Source organism: Ascaphus truei (assembly GCF_040206685.1).
Source record: "Ascaphus truei isolate aAscTru1 chromosome 3 unlocalized genomic scaffold, aAscTru1.hap1 SUPER_3_unloc_12, whole genome shotgun sequence".
Classification (NCBI taxonomy): domain Eukaryota; kingdom Metazoa; phylum Chordata; class Amphibia; order Anura; family Ascaphidae; genus Ascaphus; species Ascaphus truei.
In genome coordinates, this window is record NW_027453824.1 from 347,575 (window position 1) to 363,881 (window position 16,307).

Here is a 16,307-nt window from a genome sequence, read left to right on the forward strand (position 1 = left end):
GACTCACGCAGGTCACATTTGAGTCCGTGCTTCTTCCCGATCTGATTTATCTGTACGAGAGGCGTGTCTCCGATCTTCTGTAGGATGCTGGTCAGGATCCGTGGCCGGTCTGGACTAGGTGGGGGGGAAGGAGAGGTCAGATGAGGGGGATGAGGTCAGGGTCTGCTGGGGGGTGGGGGGTGGGCACGTGTGGCGTACGCTGGGAGCAGCACACTGGCTCCACACAGTCAAATGGTCAAGAAGGTTTATCGGATATAATGTCATGTGGTCAGGAGGGGGGTGGGGGGGTGTCGCACCCTCACAGTGTAACATGGTCAGGAAGGGGTGTCGCACCCCCACAGTGTCACATGGTCAGGAGGGGTGTGTCGCTCCCCCACAGTGTAACATGGTCAGGAAGGGGTGTGTCGCCCACTCAGTGTAACATGATCAGGAAGGGGTGTGTCGCACACTCAGTGTAACATGGTCAGGAACGGGTGTGTCCACACTCAGTGTAACATGGTCAGGAAGGGGTGTGTCATACGGTCAGGAGGGGTGTGTCGCACACTCAGTGTAACATGGTCAGGAGGGGTGTGTTGCACACACAGTGTACCATGGTCAGGAAGGGGTGTGTCGCACCCTCACAGTGTAACATGGTCAGGAAGGGGTGTGTCGCACCCCCACAGTGTAACATGGTCAGGAAGGGGTGTGTCGCACACTCACAGTGTAACATGGTCAGGAGGGGTGTGTAGCACACTCACAGTGTAACATGGTGAGGAAGGGATGTGTCGCACACACAGTGTAACATGATCAGGAAGGGATGTGTCGCACACACAGTGTAACATGGTCAGGAAGGGATGTGTCGCACACACAGTGTAACATGATCAGGAGGGGTGTGTCGCACACTCACAGTGTAACATGGTCAGGAGGGGTGTGTCGCACACTCACAGTGTAACATGGTCAGGAGGGGTGTGTCGCACACACAGTGTAACATGGTCAGGAAGGGGTGTGTCGCACACTCACAGTGTAACATGGTCAGGGAGGGGTGTGTCGCACACTCACAGTGTAACATGGTCAGGAGGGGTGTGTCGCACACTCAGTGTAACATGGTCAGGAAGGGGTGTGTCGCACACTCACAGTGTAACATGGTCAGGAAGGGGTGTGTCGCACACTCACAGTGTAACATGGTCAGGAGGGGTGTGTCGCACACTCACAGTGTAACATGGTCAGGAGGGGTGTGTCGCACACTCACAGTGTAACATGGTCAGGAGGGGTGTGTCGCACACACAGTGTAACATGGTCAGTAAGGGATGTGTCGCACACACAGTGTAACATGATCAGGAGGGGTGTGTCGCACCCTCACAGTGCAACATGGTCAGGAGGGGTGTGTCGCACACTCACAGTGTAACATGGTCAGGAGGGGTGTGTCGCACACTCACAGTGCAACATGGTCAGGAGGGGTGTGTCGCACACTCACAGTGCAACATGGTCAGGAGGGGTGTGTCGCACACTCACAGTGCAACATGGTCAGGAGGGGTGTGTCGCACACTCACAGTGTAACATGGTCAGGAGGGGTGTGTCGCACACTCACAGTGTAACATAGTCAGGAGGCGAGTGTCGCACACTCACAGTGTAACATGGTCAGGAGGGGAGTGTCGCACACTCACAGTGTAACATGGTCAGGAGGGGTGTGTCGCACACCCACAGTGTAACATGGTCAGGAGGGGTGTGTCGCACACTCACAGTGTAACATGGTCAGGAGGGGTGTGTCGCACACTCACAGTGTAACATGGTCAGGAGGGGTGTGTCGCACACTCACAGTGTAACATGGTCAGGAGGGGTGTGTCGCACACACAGTGTAACATGGTCAGGAGGGGTGTGTCGCACACTCACAGTGTAACATGGTCAGGAGAGGTGTGTCGCACACTCACAGTGTAACATGGTCAGGAGGGGTGTGTCGCACACTCACAGTGCAACATGGTCAGGAGGGGTGTGTCGCACACTCACAGTGCAACATGGTCAGGAGGGGTGTGTCACACACTCACAGTGTAACATGGTCAGGAGGGGTGTGTCGCACACTCACAGTGTAACATGGTCAGGAGGGGTGTGTCGCACACTCACAGTGTAACATGGTCAGGAGGGGTGTGTCGCACACTCACAGTGTAACATGGTCAGGAAGGGGTGTGTCGCACACTCACAGTGTAACATGGTCAGGAAGGGGTGTGTCGCACACTCACAGTGTAACATGGTCAGGAGGGGTGTGTCGCACACTCACAGTGCAACATGGTCAGGAGGGGTGTGTCGCACACTCACAGTGTAACATGGTCAGGAGGGGTGTGTCGCACACTCAGTGTAACATGGTCAGGAGGGGTGTGTCGCACACTCACAGTGCAACATGGTCAGGAAGGGGTGTGTCGCACACTCACAGTGTAACATGGTGATGTGGTGACTCCGCCTGTGGTTTCCCTATCTCCCACGTGCACTTGCTGGGAAGGTCCGGACGCACCCACTTCCTGTCCGCACCAAGCTCCGCCTCCACACCACCATCGGTCACATGATTCCCAGCCAGGTGGGGGCAGGAGGCGGCATCAGAGCTGGGGGGGACGGACGGCATGGTGACCTGTGAGAGAAACAGAATCAGAGAGAGGCACGCCTCGCTGCGACCCGGCACACAGCCTCGTGTCGGCACGCCTCGCTGCGGCCTGGCACACAGCCGCCTGTCGGCACGCCTCTCTGCGACCCGGCACACAGCCTCGTGTCGGCACGCCTCGCTGCGGCCCGGCACACAGCCGCCTGTCGGCACGCCTCGCTGCGTCCCGGCACACAGCCTCGTGTCGGCACGCCTCGCTGCGGCCTGGCACACAGCCGCCTGTCGGCACGCCTCGCTGCGACCCGGCACACAGCCTCGTGTCGGCACGCCTCGCTGCGGCCCGGCACACAGCCGCCTGTCGGCACGCCTCGCTGCGTCCCGGCACACAGCCTCGTGTCGGCACGCCTCGCTGCAGCCCGGCACACAGCCGCCTGTCGGCATGCCTCGCTGCGACCCGGCACACAGCCGCCTGTCGGCACGCCTCGCTGCGGCCCGGCACACAGCCGCCTGTCAGCACGCCTCGCTGCGACCCGGCACACAGCCGCCTGTCGGCACGCCTCGCTGCGGCCCGGCACACAGCCGCCTGTCGGCACGCCTCGCTGCGACCCAGCACACAGCCGCCTATCGGCACGCCTCGCTGCGACCCGGCACACAGCCGCCTGTCGGCACACCTCGCTGCGGCCCGGCACACAGCCTCGTGTCGGCACGCCTCGCTGCAGCCCGGCACACAGCCGCCTGTCGGCATGCCTCGCTGCGACCCGGCACACAGCCGCCTGTCGGCACGCCTCGCTGCGGCCCGGCACACAGCCGCCTGTCAGCACGCCTCGCTGCGACCCGGCACACAGCCGCCTGTCGGCACGCCTCGCTGCGGCCCGGCACACAGCCGCCTGTCAGCACGCCTCGCTACGACCCGGCACACAGCCGCCTGTCGGCACGCCTCGCTGCGGCCCGGCACGCCTCGCTGCGGCCCGGCACACAGCCGCCTGTCGGCACGCCTCGCTGCGGCCCGGCACACAGTCGCCTGTCGGCACGCCTCGCTGCTGCCCGGCACACAGCCGCCTGCCGGCACGCCTCGCTGCGACCCGGCACACAGCCGCCTGTCGGCACGCCTCGCTGCGGCCCGGCACACAGCCGCCTGTCGGCACGCCTCGCTGCGGCTCGGCACACAGCCGCCTGTCGGCACGCCTCGCTGCGACCCGGCACACATCCCCCTGTCGGCACGCCTCGCTGCAGCCCGGCACACAGCCGCCTGTAGGCACGCCTCGCTGCAGCCCGGCACACAGCCGCCTGTCGGCACGCCTCGCTGCGACCCGGCACACAGCCGCCTGTCGGCACGCCTCGCTGCGGCCCGGCACACAGCCGCCTGTCGGCACGCCTCGCTGCGGCCCGGCACACAGCCCCCTGTCGGCACGCCTCGCTGCGGCCCGGCACACAGCCGCCTGTCGGCACGCCTCGCTGCGGCCCGGCACACAGCCGCCTGTCGGCACGCCTCGCTGCGGCCCGGCACACAGCCCCCTGTCGGCACGCCTCGCTGCGGCCCGGCACACAGCCCCCTGTCGGCACGCCTCGCTGCGGCCCGGCACACAGCCGCCTGTCGGCACGCCTCGCTGCGGCCCGGCACACAGCCGCCTGTCGGCACGCCTCGCTGCGGCCCGGCACACAGCCCCCTGTCGGCACGCCTCGCTGCGGCCCGGCACACAGCCCCCTGTCGGCACGCCTCGCTGCGGCCCGGCACACCGCCGCCTGTCGGCACGCCTCGCTGCGACCCAGCACACAGCCGCCTATCGGCACGCCTCGCTGCGACCCGGCACACAGCCGCCTGTCGGCACACCTCGCTGCGGCCCGGCACACAGCCGCCTGTCGGCACGCCTCGCTGCGACCCGGCACACAGCCGCCTGTCGGCACGCCTCGCTGCGGCCCGGCACACAGCCGCCTGTCGGCACGCCTCGCTGCGGCTCGGCACACAGCCGCCTGTCGGCACGCCTCGCTGCGACCCGGCACACATCCCCCTGTCGGCACGCCTCGCTGCAGCCCGGCACACAGCCGCCTGTAGGCACGCCTCGCTGCAGCCCGGCACACAGCCGCCTGTCGGCACGCCTCGCTGCGACCCGGCACACAGCCGCCTGTCGGCACGCCTCGCTGCGGCCCGGCACACAGCCGCCTGTCGGCACGCCTCGCTGCGGCCCGGCACACAGCCCCCTGTCGGCACGCCTCGCTGCGGCCCGGCACACAGCCGCCTGTCGGCACGCCTCGCTGCGGCCCGGCACACAGCCGCCTGTCGGCACGCCTCGCTGCGGCCCGGCACACAGCCCCCTGTCGGCACGCCTCGCTGCGGCCCGGCACACAGCCCCCTGTCGGCACGCCTCGCTGCGGCCCGGCACACAGCCGCCTGTCGGCACGCCTCGCTGCGGCCCGGCACACAGCCGCCTGTCGGCACGCCTCGCTGCGGCCCGGCACACAGCCCCCTGTCGGCACGCCTCGCTGCGGCCCGGCACACAGCCCCCTGTCGGCACGCCTCGCTGCGGCCCGGCACACCGCCGCCTGTCGGCACGCCTCGCTGCGACCCAGCACACAGCCGCCTATCGGCACGCCTCGCTGCGACCCGGCACACAGCCGCCTGTCGGCACACCTCGCTGCGGCCCGGCACACAGCCGCCTGTCGGCACGCCTCGCTGCGGCCCGGCACACAGCCGCCTGTCGGCACGCCTCGCTGCGGCCCGGCACACAGCCGCCTGTCGGCACGCCTCGCTACGACCCGGCACACAGCCGCCTGTCGGCACGCCTCGCTGCGGCCCGGCACACAGCCGCCTGTCGGCACGCCTCGCTGCGGCCCGGCACACAGCCGCCTGTCGGCACGCCTCACTGCGGCCCAGCACACAGCCGCCTGTCGACACGCCTCGCTGCGGCCCGGCACACAGTCGCCTGTCGGCACGCCTCGCTGCTGCCCGGCACACAGCCGCCTGCCGGCACGCCTCGCTGCGACCCGGCACACAGCCGCCTGTCGGCACGCCTCGCTGCGGCCCGGCACACAGCCGCCTGTCGGCACGCCTCGCTGCGGCTCGGCACACAGCCGCCTGTCGGCACGCCTCGCTGCGACCCGGCACACATCCCCCTGTCGGCACGCCTCGCTGCGGCCCGGCACACAGCCGCCTGTAGGCACGCCTCGCTGCAGCCCGGCACACAGCCGCCTGTCGGCACGCCTCGCTGCGGCCCGGCACACAGCCGCCTGTCGGCACGCCTCGCTGCAGCCCGGCACACAGCCGCCTGTCGGCACGCCTCGCTGCGGCCCGGCACACAGCCCCCTGTCGGCACGCCTCGCTGCGGCCCGGCACACAGCCGCCTGTCGGCACGCCTCGCTGCGGCCCGGCACACAGCCCCCTGTCGGCACGCCTCGCTGCGGCCCGGCACACAGCCCCCTGTCGGCACGCCTCGCTGCGGCCCGGCACACAGCCGCCTGTCGGCACGCCTCGCTGCGGCCCGGCACACAGTCGCCTGTCGGCACGCCTCGCTGCGGCCCGGCACACAGCCGCCTGTCGGCACGCCTCGCTGCGGCCCGGCACACCGCCGCCTGTCGGAACGCATCGCTGCGGCCCGGCACACAGCCGCCTGTCGGCACGCCTCGCTGCGGCCCGGCACACAGCCCCCTGTCGGCACGCCTCGCTGCGGCCCGGCACACAGCCCCCTGTCGGCACGCCTCGCTGCGGCCCGGCACACCGCCGCCTGTCGGCACGCCTCGCTGCGACCCAGCACACAGCCGCCTATCGGCACGCCTCGCTGCGACCCGGCACACAGCCGCCTGTCGGCACACCTCGCTGCGGCCCGGCACACAGCCGCCTGTCGGCACGCCTCGCTGCGGCCCGGCACACAGCCGCCTGTCGGCACGCCTCGCTGCGGCCCGGCACACAGCCGCCTGTCAGCACGCCTCGCTACGACCCGGCACACAGCCGCCTGTCGGCACGCCTCGCTGCGGCCCGGCACACAGCCGCCTGTCGGCACGCCTCGCTGCGGCCAGGCACACAGCCGCCTGTCGGCACGCCTCGCTGCGGCCCAGCACACAGCCGCCTGTCGACACGCCTCGCTGCGGCCCGGCACACAGTCGCCTGTCGGCACGCCTCGCTGCTGCCCGGCACACAGCCGCCTGCCGGCACGCCTCGCTGCGACCCGGCACACAGCCGCCTGTCGGCACGCCTCGCTGCGGCCCGGCACACAGCCGCCTGTCGGCACGCCTCGCTGCGGCTCGGCACACAGCCGTCTGTCGGCACGCCTCGCTGCGACCCTGCACACATCCCCCTGTCGGCACGCCTCGCTGCAGCCCGGCACACAGCCGCCTGTAGGCACGCCTCGCTGCAGCCCGGCACACAGCCGCCTGTCGGCACGCCTCGCTGCGACCCGGCACACAGCCGCCTGTCGGCACGCCTCGCTGCAGCCCGGCACACAGCCGCCTGTCGGTACGCCTCGCTGCGGCCCGGCACACAGCCCCCTGTCGGCACGCCTCGCTGCGGCCCGGCACACAGCCGCCTGTCGGCACGCCTCGCTGCGGCCCGGCACACAGCCGCCTGTCGGCACGCCTCGCTGCGGCCCGGCACACAGCCACCTGTCGGCACGCCTCGCTGCGGCCCGGCACACAGCCCCCTGTCGGCACGCCTCGCTGCGGCCCGGCACACAGCCGCCTGTCGGCACGCCTCGCTGCGGCCCGGCACACAGCCGCCTGTCGGCACACCTCGCTGCGACCCGGCACACAGCCGCCTGTCGGCACGCCTCGCTGCGGCCCGGCACACCGCCGCCTGTCGGCACGCCTCGCTGCGGCCCGGCACACAGCCGCCTGTCGGCACGCCTCGCTGCGGCCCGGCACACAGACCCCTGTCGGCACGCCTCGCTGCGGCCCGGCACACAGCCCCGTCGGCACGCCTCGCTGCGGCCCGGCACACCGCCGCCTGTCGGCACGCCTCGCTGCGGCCCGGCACACAGCCGCCTGTCGGCACGCCTCGCTGCGGCCCAGCACACCACCCCCTGTCGGCACGCCTCGCTGCGGCCCGGCACACCGCTGCCTGTCGGCACGCCTCGCTGCGGCCCGGCACACAGCCGCCTGTCGGCACGCCTCGCTGCGGCCCGGCACACAGCCGCCTGTCGGCACGCCTCGCTGCGGCCCGGCACACAGCCCCCTGTCGGCACGCCTCGCTGCGGCACGGCACACAGCCGCCTGTCGCCACGCCTCGCTGCGGCCCGGCACACCGCCGCCTGTCGGCACGCCTCGCTGCGGCCCGGCACACAGCGCACAGCCGCCTGTCGGCACGCCTCGCTGCGGCCCAGCACACAGCCGCCTGTCGGCACGCCTCGCTGCGGCCCGGCAAACAGCCGCCTGTCGGCACGCCTCGCTGCGGCCCGGCACACAGCCGCCTGTCGGCACGCCTCGCTGCGGCCCGGCACACAGCCGCCTGTCGGCACGCCTCGCTGCGGCCCGGCACACAGCCGCCTGTAGGCACGCCTCGCTGCAGCCCGGCACACAGCCGCCTGTCGGCACGCCTCGCTGCAGCCCGGCACACAGCCGCCTGTCGGCACGCCTCGCTGCGGCCCGGCACACCGCCGCCTGTCAGCACGCCTCGCTGCAAACCGGCACACAGCCGCCTGTCGGCACGCCTCGCTGCAGCCCGGCACACAGCCGCCTGTCGGCACGTCTCGCTGCAGCCCGGCACACAGCCGCCTGTCGGCACGCCTCGCTGCGACCCGGCACACAGCCCCCTGTCGGCACGCCTCGCTGCGGCCCGGCACACAGCCGCCTGTCGGCACGCCTCGCTGCGGCCCGGCACACAGCCCCCTGTCGGCACGCCTCGCTGCGGCCCGGCACACAGCCGCCTGTCGGCACGCCTCGCTGCGGCCCGGCACACAGCCCCCTGTCGGCACGCCTCGCTGCGGCCCGGCACACAGCCGCCTGTCGGCACGCCTCGCTGCGGCCCGGCACACAGTCGCCTGTCGGCACGCCTCGCTGCGGCCCGGCACACAGCCGCCTGTCGGCACGCCTCGCTGCGGCCCGGCACACAGCCGCCTGTCGGAACGCATCGCTGCGGCCCGGCACACAGCGCACAGCCGCCTATCGGTACGCCTCGCTGCGGGCCGGCACACAGCCGCCTGTCGGCACGCCTCGCTGCGGCCCGGCACACAGCCGCCTGTCGGCACGCCTCGCTGCGGCCCGGCACACAGCCGCCTGTCAGCACGCCTCACTGCGGCCCGGCACACAGCCCCCTGTCGGCACGCCTCGCTGCGGCCCGGCACACAGCCCCCTGTCGGCACGCCTCGCTGCGGCCCGGCACACAGCCCCCTGTCGGCACGCCTCGCTGCGGCCCAGCACACCGCCGCCTGTCGGCACGCCTCGCTGCGGCCCGGCACACAGCCGCCTGTCGGCACGCCTCGCTGCGGCCCAGCACACCACCCCCTGTCGGCACGCCTCGCTGCGGCCCGGCACACCGCTGCCTGGCGGCACGCCTCGCTGCGGCCCGGCACACAGCCGCCTGTCGGCACGCCTCGCTGCGGCCCGGCACACAGCCGCCTGTCGGCACGCCTCGCTGCGGCCCGGCACACAGCCCCCTGTCGGCACGCCTCGCTGCGGCCCGGCACACAGCCGCCTGTCGGCACGCCTCGCTGCGGCCCGGCACACCGCCGCCTGTCGGCACGCCTCGCTGCGGCCCGGCACACAGCGCACAGCCGCCTGTCGGCACGCCTCGCTGCGGCCCAGCACACAGCCGCCTGTCGGCACGCCTCGCTGCGGCCCGGCACACAGCCGCCTGTCGGCACGCCTCGCTGCGGCCCGGCACACAGCCGCCTGTCGGCACGCCTCGCTGCGGCCCGGCACACAGCCCCCTGTCGGCACGCCTCGCTGCGGCCCGGCACACAGCCGCCTGTCGGCACGCCTCGCTGCGGCCCGGCACACCGCCGCCTGTCGGCACGCCTCGCTGCGGCCCGGCACACAGCGCACAGCCGCCTGTCGGCACGCCTCGCTGCGGCCCAGCACACAGCCGCCTGTCGGCACGCCTCGCTGCGGCCCGGCACACAGCCGCCTGTCGGCACGCCTCGCTGCGGCCCGGCACACAGCCGCCTGTCGGCACGCCTCGCTGCGGCCCGGCACACAGCCGCCTGTCGGCACGCCTCGCTGCAGCCCGGCACACAGCCGCCTGTAGGCACGCCTCGCTGCAGCCCGGCACACAGCCGCCTGTCGGCACGCCTCGCTGCAGCCCGGCACACAGCCGCCTGTCGGCACGCCTCGCTGCGGCCCGGCACACCGCTGCCTGGCGGCACGCCTCGCTGCGGCCCGGCACACAGCCGCCTGTCGGCACGCCTCGCTGCGGCCCGGCACACAGCCGCCTGTCGGCACGCCTCGCTGCGGCCCGGCACACAGCCCCCTGTCGACACGCCTCGCTGCGGCCCGGCACACAGCCGCCTGTCGGCACGCCTCGCTGCGGCCCGGCACACCGCCGCCTGTCGGCACGCCTCGCTGCGGCCCGGCACACAGCGCACAGCCGCCTGTCGGCACGCCTCGCTGCGGCCCAGCACACAGCCGCCTGTCGGCACGCCTCGCTGCGGCCCGGCACACAGCCGCCTGTCGGCACGCCTCGCTGCGGCCCGGCACACAGCCGCCTGTCGGCACGCCTCGCTGCGGCCCGGCACACAGCCCCCTGTCGGCACGCCTCGCTGCGGCCCGGCACACAGCCGCCTGTCGGCACGCCTCGCTGCGGCCCGGCACACCGCCGCCTGTCGGCACGCCTCGCTGCGGCCCGGCACACAGCGCACAGCCGCCTGTCGGCACGCCTCGCTGCGGCCCAGCACACAGCCGCCTGTCGGCACGCCTCGCTGCGGCCCGGCACACAGCCGCCTGTCGGCACGCCTCGCTGCGGCCCGGCACACAGCCGCCTGTCGGCACGCCTCGCTGCGGCCCGGCACACAGCCGCCTGTCGGCACGCCTCGCTGCAGCCCGGCACACAGCCGCCTGTAGGCACGCCTCGCTGCAGCCCGGCACACAGCCGCCTGTCGGCACGCCTCGCTGCAGCCCGGCACACAGCCGCCTGTCGGCACGCCTCGCTGCGGCCCGGCACACCGCCGCCTGTCAGCACGCCTCGCTGCAAACCGGCACACAGCCGCCTGTCGGCACGCCTCGCTGCAGCCCGGCACACAGCCGCCTGTCGGCACGTCTCGCTGCAGCCCGGCACACAGCCGCCTGTCGGCACGCCTCGCTGCGGCCCTTCACACAGCCGCCTGTCAGCACGCCTCGCTGCAGCCCGGCACACAGCCGCCTGTCGGCACGCCTCGCTGCGACCCGGCACACAGCCCCCTGTCGGCACGCCTCGCTGCGGCCCGGCACACAGCCGCCTGTCGGCACGCCTCGCTGCGGCCCGGCACACAGCCCCCTGTCGGCACGCCTCGCTGCGGCCCGGCACACAGCCGCCTGTCGGCACGCCTCGCTGCGGCCCGGCACACAGCCCCCTGTCGGCACGCCTCGCTGCGGCCCGGCACACAGCCGCCTGTCGGCACGCCTCGCTGCGGCCCGGCACACAGCCGCCTGTCGGCACGCCTCGCTGCGGGCCGGCACACAGCCGCCTGTCGGCACGCCTCGCTGCGGCCCGGCACACAGCCGCCTGTCGGAACGCATCGCTGCGGCCCGGCACACAGCGCACAGCCGCCTATCGGTACGCCTCGCTGCGGGCCGGCACACAGCCGCCTGTCGGCACGCCTCGCTGCGGCCCGGCACACAGCCGCCTGTCGGCACGCCTCGCTGCGGCCCGGCACACAGCCGCCTGTCGGCACGCCTCGCTGCGACCCGGCACACAGCCCCGTGTCAGCACGCCTCGCTGCGGCCCGGCACACAGCCGCCTGTCGGCACGCCTCGCTGCGACCCGGCACACAGCCGCCTGTCGGCATGCCTCGCTGCGGCCCGGCACACAGCGCACAGCCGCCTGTCGGCACGCCTCGCTGCGGCCCGGCACACAGCCGCCTGTCGGCACGCCTCGCTGCGGCCCGGCACACAGCCGCCTGTCGGCACGCCTCGCTGCGGCCCGGCACACAGCCCCGTGTCGGCACGCCTCGCTGCGGCCCGGCACACAGCCGCCTGTCGGCACGCCTCGCTGCGACCCAGCACACAGCCGCCTGTCGGCACGCCTCGCTGCGGCCCGGCACACAGCCGCCTGTCGGCACGCCTCGCTGCGACCCAGCACACAGCCGCCTGTCGGCACGCCTCGCTGCGGCCCGGCACACAGCCGCCTGTCGGCACGCCTCGCTGCGGCCCGGCACACAGCCGCCTGTCGGCACGCCTCGCTGCGGCCCGGCCCACATCCCCCTGTCGGCACGCCTCGCTGCGGCCCGGCACACCGCCCCCTGTCGGCACGCCTCGCTGCGGCCCAGCACACAGCCGCCTGTCGGCACGCCTCGCTGCGGCCCGGCACACCGCCCCCTGGCGGCACGCCTCGCTGCGGCCCAGCACACAGCCGCCTGTCGGCACGCCTCGCTGCGGCCCGGCACACAGCCGCCTGTCGGCACGCCTCGCTGCGACCCAGCACACAGCCGCCTGTCGGCACGCCTCGCTGCGGCCCGGCACACAGCCGCCTGTCGGCACGCCTCGCTGCAGCCCGGCACACAGCCGCCTGTCGGCACGCCTCGCTGCGGCCCGGCACACATCCCCCTGTCGGCACGCCTCGCTGCGGCCCGGCACACAGCCGCCTGCCGGCACGCCTCGCTGCGGCCCGGCACACAGCCGCCTGTCGGCACGCCCCGCTGCGGCCCGGCACACAGCCGCCTGTCGGCACGCCTCGCTGCGGCCCGGCACACAGCCGCCTGTCGGCACGCCTCGCTGCGGCCCGGCACACAGCCGCCTGTCGGCACGCCTCGCTGCAGCCCGGCACACAGCGCACAGCCGCCTGTCGGCACGCCTTGCTGCGGCCCAGCACACAGCCGCTTGTCGGCACGCCTCGCTGCGGCCCGGCACACAGCCGCCTGTCGGCACGCCTCGCTGCGGCCCAGCACACAGCCGCCTGTCGGCACGCCTCGCTGCGGCCCGGCACACAGCCGCCTGTCGGCACGCCTCGCTGCGGCCCGGCACACAGCCGCCTGTCGGCACGCCTCGCTGCGGCCCGGCACACAGCCCCGTGTCGGCACGCCTCGCTGCGGCCCGGCACACAGCCGCATGTCGGCACGCCTCGCTGCGGCCCAGCACACAGCCGCCTGTCGGCACGCCTCGCTGCGGCCCGGCACACAGCCGCCTGTCGGCACGCCTCGCTGCGACCCGGCACACAGCCGCCTGTCGGCACGCCTCGCTGCGGCCCGGCACACAGCCGCCTGTCGGCACGCCTCGCTGCGACCCGGCACACAGCCGCCTGTCGGCACGCCTCGCTGCGGCCCGGCACACAGCCGCCTGTCGGCACGCCTCGCTGCGGCCCGGCACACAGCCGCCTGTCGGCACGCCTCGCTGCGGCCCGGCACACAGCGCACAGCCGCCTATCGGTACGCCTCGCTGCGGGCCGGCACACAGCCGCCTGTCGGCACGCCTCGCTGCGGCCCGGCACACAGCCGCCTGTCGGCACGCCTCGCTGCGGCCCGGCACACAGCCGCCTGTCGGCACGCCTCGCTGCGACCCGGCACACAGCCCCGTGTCAGCACGCCTCGCTGCGGCCCGGCACACAGCCGCCTGTCGGCACGCCTCGCTGCGACCCGGCACACAGCCCCGTGTCAGCACGCCTCGCTGCGGCCCGGCACACAGCCGCCTGTCGGCACGCCTCGCTGCGACCCGGCACACAGCCGCCTGTCGGCATGCCTCGCTGCGGCCCGGCACACAGCGCACAGCCGCCTGTCGGCACGCCTCACTGCGGCCCGGCACACAGCCGCCTGTCGGCACGCCTCGCTGCGGCCCGGCACACAGCCGCCTGTCGGCACGCCTCGCTGCGGCCCGGCACACAGCCCCGTGTCGGCACGCCTCGCTGCGGCCCGGCACACAGCCGCCTGTCGGCACGCCTCGCTGCGGCCCGGCACACAGCCGCCTGTCGGCACGCCTCGCTGCGGCCCGGCACACAGCCGCCTGTCGGAACGCATCGCTGCGGCCCGGCACACAGCGCACAGCCGCCTATCGGTACGCCTCGCTGCGGGCCGGCACACAGCCGCCTGTCGGCACGCCTCGCTGCGGCCGGGCACACAGCCGCCTGTCGGCTCGCCTCGCTGCGGCCCGGCACACAGCCGCCTGTCGGCACGCCTCGCTGCGGCCCGGCACACAGCCCCCTGTCGGCACGCCTCGCTGCGGCCCGGCACACAGCCCCCTGTCGGCACGCCTCGCTGCGGCCCAGCACACCGCCGCCTGTCGGCACGCCTCGCTGCGGCCCGGCACACAGCCGCCTGTCGGCACGCCTCGCTGCGGCCCAGCACACCACCCCCTGTCGGCACGCCTCGCTGCGGCCCGGCACACCGCTGCCTGTCGGCACGCCTCGCTGCGGCCCGGCACACAGCCGCCTGTCGGCACGCCTCGCTGCGGCCCGGCACACAGCCGCCTGTCGGCACGCCTCGCTGCGGCCCGGCACACAGCCCCTTGTCGGCACGCCTCGCTGCGGCCCGGCACACAGCCGCCTGTCGGCACGCCTCGCTGCGGCCCGGCACACCGCCGCCTGTCGGCACGCCTCGCTGCGGCCCGGCACACAGCGCACAGCCGCCTGTCGGCACGCCTCGCTGCGGCCCAGCACACAGCCGCCTGTCGGCACGCCTCGCTGCGGCCCGGCACACAGCCGCCTGTCGGCACGCCTCGCTGCGGCCCGGCACACAGCCGCCTGTCGGCACGCCTCGCTGCGGCCCGGCACACAGCCGCCTGTCGGCACGCCTCGCTGCAGCCCGGCACACAGCCGCCTGTAGGCACGCCTCGCTGCAGCCCGGCACACAGCCGCCTGTCGGCACGCCTCGCTGCAGCCCGGCACACAGCCGCCTGTCGGCACGCCTCGCTGCGGCCCGGCACACCGCCGCCTGTCAGCACGCCTCGCTGCAAACCGGCACACAGCCGCCTGTCGGCACGCCTCGCTGCAGCCCGGCACACAGCCGCCTGTCGGCACGTCTCGCTGCAGCCCGGCACACAGCCGCCTGTCGGCACGCCTCGCTGCGGCCCTTCACACAGCCGCCTGTCAGCACGCCTCGCTGCAGCCCGGCACACAGCCGCCTGTCGGCACGCCTCGCTGCGACCCGGCACACAGCCCCCTGTCGGCACGCCTCGCTGCGGCCCGGCACACAGCCGCCTGTCGGCACGCCTCGCTGCGGCCCGGCACACAGCCCCCTGTCGGCACGCCTCGCTGCGGCCCGGCACACAGCCGCCTGTCGGCACGCCTCGCTGCGGCCCGGCACACAGCCCCCTGTCGGCACGCCTCGCTGCGGCCCGGCACACAGCCGCCTGTCGGCACGCCTCGCTGCGGCCCGGCACACAGCCGCCTGTCGGCACGCCTCGCTGCGGCCCGGCACACAGCGCACAGCCGCCTATCGGTACGCCTCGCTGCGGGCCGGCACACAGCCGCCTGTCGGCACGCCTCGCTGCGGCCCGGCACACAGCCGCCTGTCGGCACGCCTCGCTGCGGCCCGGCACACAGCCGCCTGTCGGCACGCCTCGCTGCGACCCGGCACACAGCCCCGTGTCAGCACGCCTCGCTGCGGCCCGGCACACAGCCGCCTGTCGGCACGCCTCGCTGCGACCCGGCACACAGCCGCCTGTCGGCATGCCTCGCTGCGGCCCGGCACACAGCGCACAGCCGCCTGTCGGCACGCCTCGCTGCGGCCCGGCACACAGCCGCCTGTCGGCACGCCTCGCTGCGGCCCGGCACACAGCCGCCTGTCGGCACGCCTCGCTGCGGCCCGGCACACAGCCCCGTGTCGGCACGCCTCGCTGCGGCCCGGCACACAGCCGCCTGTCGGCACGCCTCGCTGCGGCCCGGCACACAGCCCCCTGTCGGCACGCCTCGCTGCGGCCCGGCACACAGCCGCCTGTCGGCACGCCTCGCTGCGGCCCGGCACACGGCCCCCTGTCGGCACGCCTCGCTGCGGCCCGGCACACAGCCGCCTGTCGGCACGCCTCGCTGCGGCCCGGCACACAGCCGCCTGTCGGCACGCCTCGCTGCGGCCCGGCACACAGCCGCCTGTCGGCACGCCTCGCTGCGGCCCGGCACACAGCCGCCTGTCGGAACGCATCGCTGCGGCCCGGCACACAGCGCACAGCCGCCTATCGGTACGCCTCGCTGCGGGCCGGCACACAGCCGCCTGTCGGCACGCCTCGCTGCGGCCCGGCACACAGCCGCCTGTCGGCACGCCTCGCTGCGGCCCAGCACACCACCCCCTGTCGGCACGCCTCGCTGCGGCCCGGCACACCGCTGCCTGTCGGCACGCCTCGCTGCGGCCCGGCACACAGCCCCCTGTCGGCACGCCTCGCTGCGGCCCGGCACACAGCCGCCTGTCGGCACGCCTCGCTGCGGCCCGGCACACAGCCCCGTGTCGGCACGCCTCGCTGCGGCCCGGCACACAGCCGCCTGTCGGCACGCCTCGCTGCGGCCCAGCACACAGCCGCCTGTCGGCACGCCTCGCTGCGGCCCGGCACACAGCCGCCTGTCGGCACGCCTCGCTGCGACCCGGCACACAGCCGCCTGTCGGCACGCCTCGCTGCGGCCCGGCACACAGCCGCCTGTCGGCACGCCTCGCTGCGGCCCGGCACACAGTCGCCTGTCGGCACGCCTCGCTGCGGCCCGGCACAC

General features: G+C 74.0%; 1 protein-coding gene across 11 annotated transcripts in view; it reads right to left on the minus strand.

Moving 5' to 3' along the window:
* CBS (cystathionine beta-synthase) overlaps positions 1-16,307 on the minus strand; it is a 130,134-nt gene that overhangs the window by 85,543 nt on the left and 28,284 nt on the right. For all 11 annotated transcript variants that reach the window (XM_075580550.1, XM_075580551.1, XM_075580558.1 and 8 more), the window contains 2 exons: positions 2,403-2,596; positions 8-114 (listed from right to left, as the gene is read on the minus strand). In XM_075580550.1, coding sequence (XP_075436665.1) covers positions 8-114; positions 2,403-2,596 — 301 coding nt within the window. The remainder of the gene's footprint in view (positions 1-7; positions 115-2,402; positions 2,597-16,307) is intronic.